The sequence below is a fragment of the Akebia trifoliata genome, chromosome 7 (assembly GCF_017979445.1).
Source record: "Akebia trifoliata isolate Shusen 1 chromosome 7, ASM1797944v1, whole genome shotgun sequence".
Lineage (NCBI taxonomy): Eukaryota > Viridiplantae > Streptophyta > Magnoliopsida > Ranunculales > Lardizabalaceae > Akebia > Akebia trifoliata.
Genome location: NC_141381.1, coordinates 24,473,507 through 24,476,078, shown reverse-complemented (window position 1 = coordinate 24,476,078; position 2,572 = coordinate 24,473,507). Strand labels below are relative to the sequence as shown.

General features: G+C 36.6%; 1 protein-coding gene across 1 annotated transcript; it reads left to right on the top strand.

Annotated features, from left to right (window-relative positions):
* Positions 1-429: 429 nt before the first annotated feature.
* LOC147398490 (uncharacterized) lies at positions 430-2,285 on the top strand. The gene is made up of 3 exons (XM_086447707.1): positions 430-786; positions 903-995; positions 1,087-2,285. Exons 1-3 carry the CDS (start codon positions 739-741, stop codon positions 2,017-2,019), a joined length of 1,074 nt encoding a protein of 357 aa, XP_086303833.1. The 5' UTR covers positions 430-738; the 3' UTR covers positions 2,020-2,285.
* Positions 2,286-2,572: the final 287 nt, after the last annotated feature.

Here is a 2,572-nt window from a genome sequence, read left to right as displayed (position 1 = left end):
ATGGTCCTAAGGGGCTTTTTTAAATTGACAACCCAATCTTGATTCTCGGTACATTAGGAACTGAACTGATATTTTATTAATTGACAACCCAATACCAAAGGAGATGACTTGTCGATAACTGCGATTTTGGATTAAGGATTTGGGTTAAGAATCTAATTTGATAACTTATCGCATTGGTTTTGGATCAACTATTTCTCGATCCAATAATGTATTTGAAATAGACAGATGATGGATATTTGTATTTATTTAGATATGCGAATATATTATATTTAATTTATTCGAATAAACTCAGAGATTGTTGGTACAGAGTTATCTTTGTTACCAAACACACCCATATAAAATATATTCTTGCATTGATGTCAATTAACAACCATACTATACATGCATTTGAAGAATTGGTGACCCAAAATAAAATTCAGCCATTTTTCTAAGAACATATAAACAATAGCTACAGTGATTAAAATGATTTACTATTACATGGTTTCCTGTTGTTTGAGATTGCTGGTGTCATTGTCGGCGCATTTGTCGTTGTTTTTGGTTATTTTAATGTCTTTAATACTCCCCATTTAGATCCACTTGTGCAACAAGAGAGGTTATGGCGGGTTTAGATTAATCTCATAGCTGTTTCTTCCTTTAAAACTTTCTCTCCCTTTTCTTCTTCATCCTTCTCTATTGAGCTTCTCAGATCCATAATTCAGTGTTTATAGTTTATGAGACTAAGATAAGCAATATCATATCATGGGTAGAAACGTCGAAGAACGAATCATTTTGCATCCACGATCACAGGTATGTGATAACAATTCTAGACCATATTTTTTGACTTTTCGATAATTAGTCTTTTTTACAAGTCTCCATATAGCCCAAAACATCAAAATCCTGATACAAGATTCGTTGATACTTAGGATTTTGTCGAAGTTGAATATGAAGAATCGCTCTTTGCATCTATACCCGAATCACTAATTCAAAATGGCAGACCAACAAGTATGGTTTTTAAGGTAAATTCAAATTGATCTTATTTCATTAGTTAAGTTTGATGGGTGTCCCTCCAAATTTATGTTTGATTTAAATTTGTACATATTTTAACAGAAAGCGCATAAAGTGATTCCTGCTCACTTAGTAGCCGAAGCCATATCACAACTCCACGGTCGAGACCTCATCCGATGGTCAGGTCCAATCACGCCAACGGAAATGAAATATGTCGAACAATATGTCTTTACAAAGTACCCACAATATTACAATGGTCTTGTCGAAGAAGGTGATGATACTGATTTCTATAACGTTGGTACTAATGAGGAGTCTTCTGAGGCCACTCTCGATGATAAGCGCAAGTCTCCCCGAGGTATCTTTAGAGAGTCTTCTTCCCCCTCTTTTGATTTCGATAAGACCCAATTGGCGCCTTCAAGGCTACTCGACATCCTTACAACAAAGTCCTCTTTTCCGGGGAAATTCATCTCGATCCCTGAAATTCAAGCTCGGAACCGAGTCTTGAAACATTGTGGAGTAACCGAAGATGAGTATCTAGTCCTCTTCACTCCTAATTTGAAGGATGCTATGATGTTGGTAGGGGAGAGCTACCCATTTTTTAGGGGAAATTTCTACATGACAAGCATCCACGACGAGGTGGATTGTATAAAAGAATTTGCAAGTTATAAGGAATCGAAGGTGATCCCAGCCCCAGAGACTTGGATGGATTTGAGAATCAAAGGATCACAACTTAGCCAGTATTTTAGAAGGAAATGTAAGCACACACCTAAGGGGCTATTCTCTTATCCAGCCCAAGTGAATGGTACACGGTACTCGATGCATTGGGTGTCAGAAGCCCATCGGAACTCATGGCACGTTCTTCTTGATGCCACGGGGCTGGTCGTGGGGGAGGACCGATTAAATCTTGGGCTGCATCGACCTGACTTTGTGTTGTGTACTCTAGATAATACGCATGCTCACCCTTCCAAGATTACTTGTCTCTTGGTGAGGAGGAAATCTTTTGATTCCACAACTTCAACTCAAGTTCATGAGTGAGAGGAAGTGTGTGTTAACAGATGTGGTTATTAAATGTCAAGTAATATATTTACTAATATGTGTTTTTGTTGGAATTGATGGAACTAAATAGCTTGAAAGAAAGAAAATGGGTTGTATTTAACAAATACAAAGATTTGTAATCTTTTAAGAAACAATCTGGAATTCAGGTTGAGAAAACCAACATCAGGATTGTAATATTAGATTAGAACTAAGTCTGAGATTTAAATAAGAGTGCACTTAGGTTTTTAGCCTTTTGTGATATTGAATTGTCATGAGACCCCTCAAATGCTTCTTTGTGTAATTAAGTCATTGAAGTTGTTGAATGAAAGAGAAATATATGTGAGTGATGAAATGCTGGTGCCATTGAAGCTGAGATGTGCAATGGAGTCGTAATTAATGAAACCTATTCTCATGACAGAAAACTACCATCACTTCTCTATAATGGGTATCATTTCTTAAAACTATTTTGTGCACAAAATCATCGTCGTTGACAATTGCCTTGTAACAATTATTTGGATTTAACAACAGGAATTTTGTTTTGCCAAAAGCCATG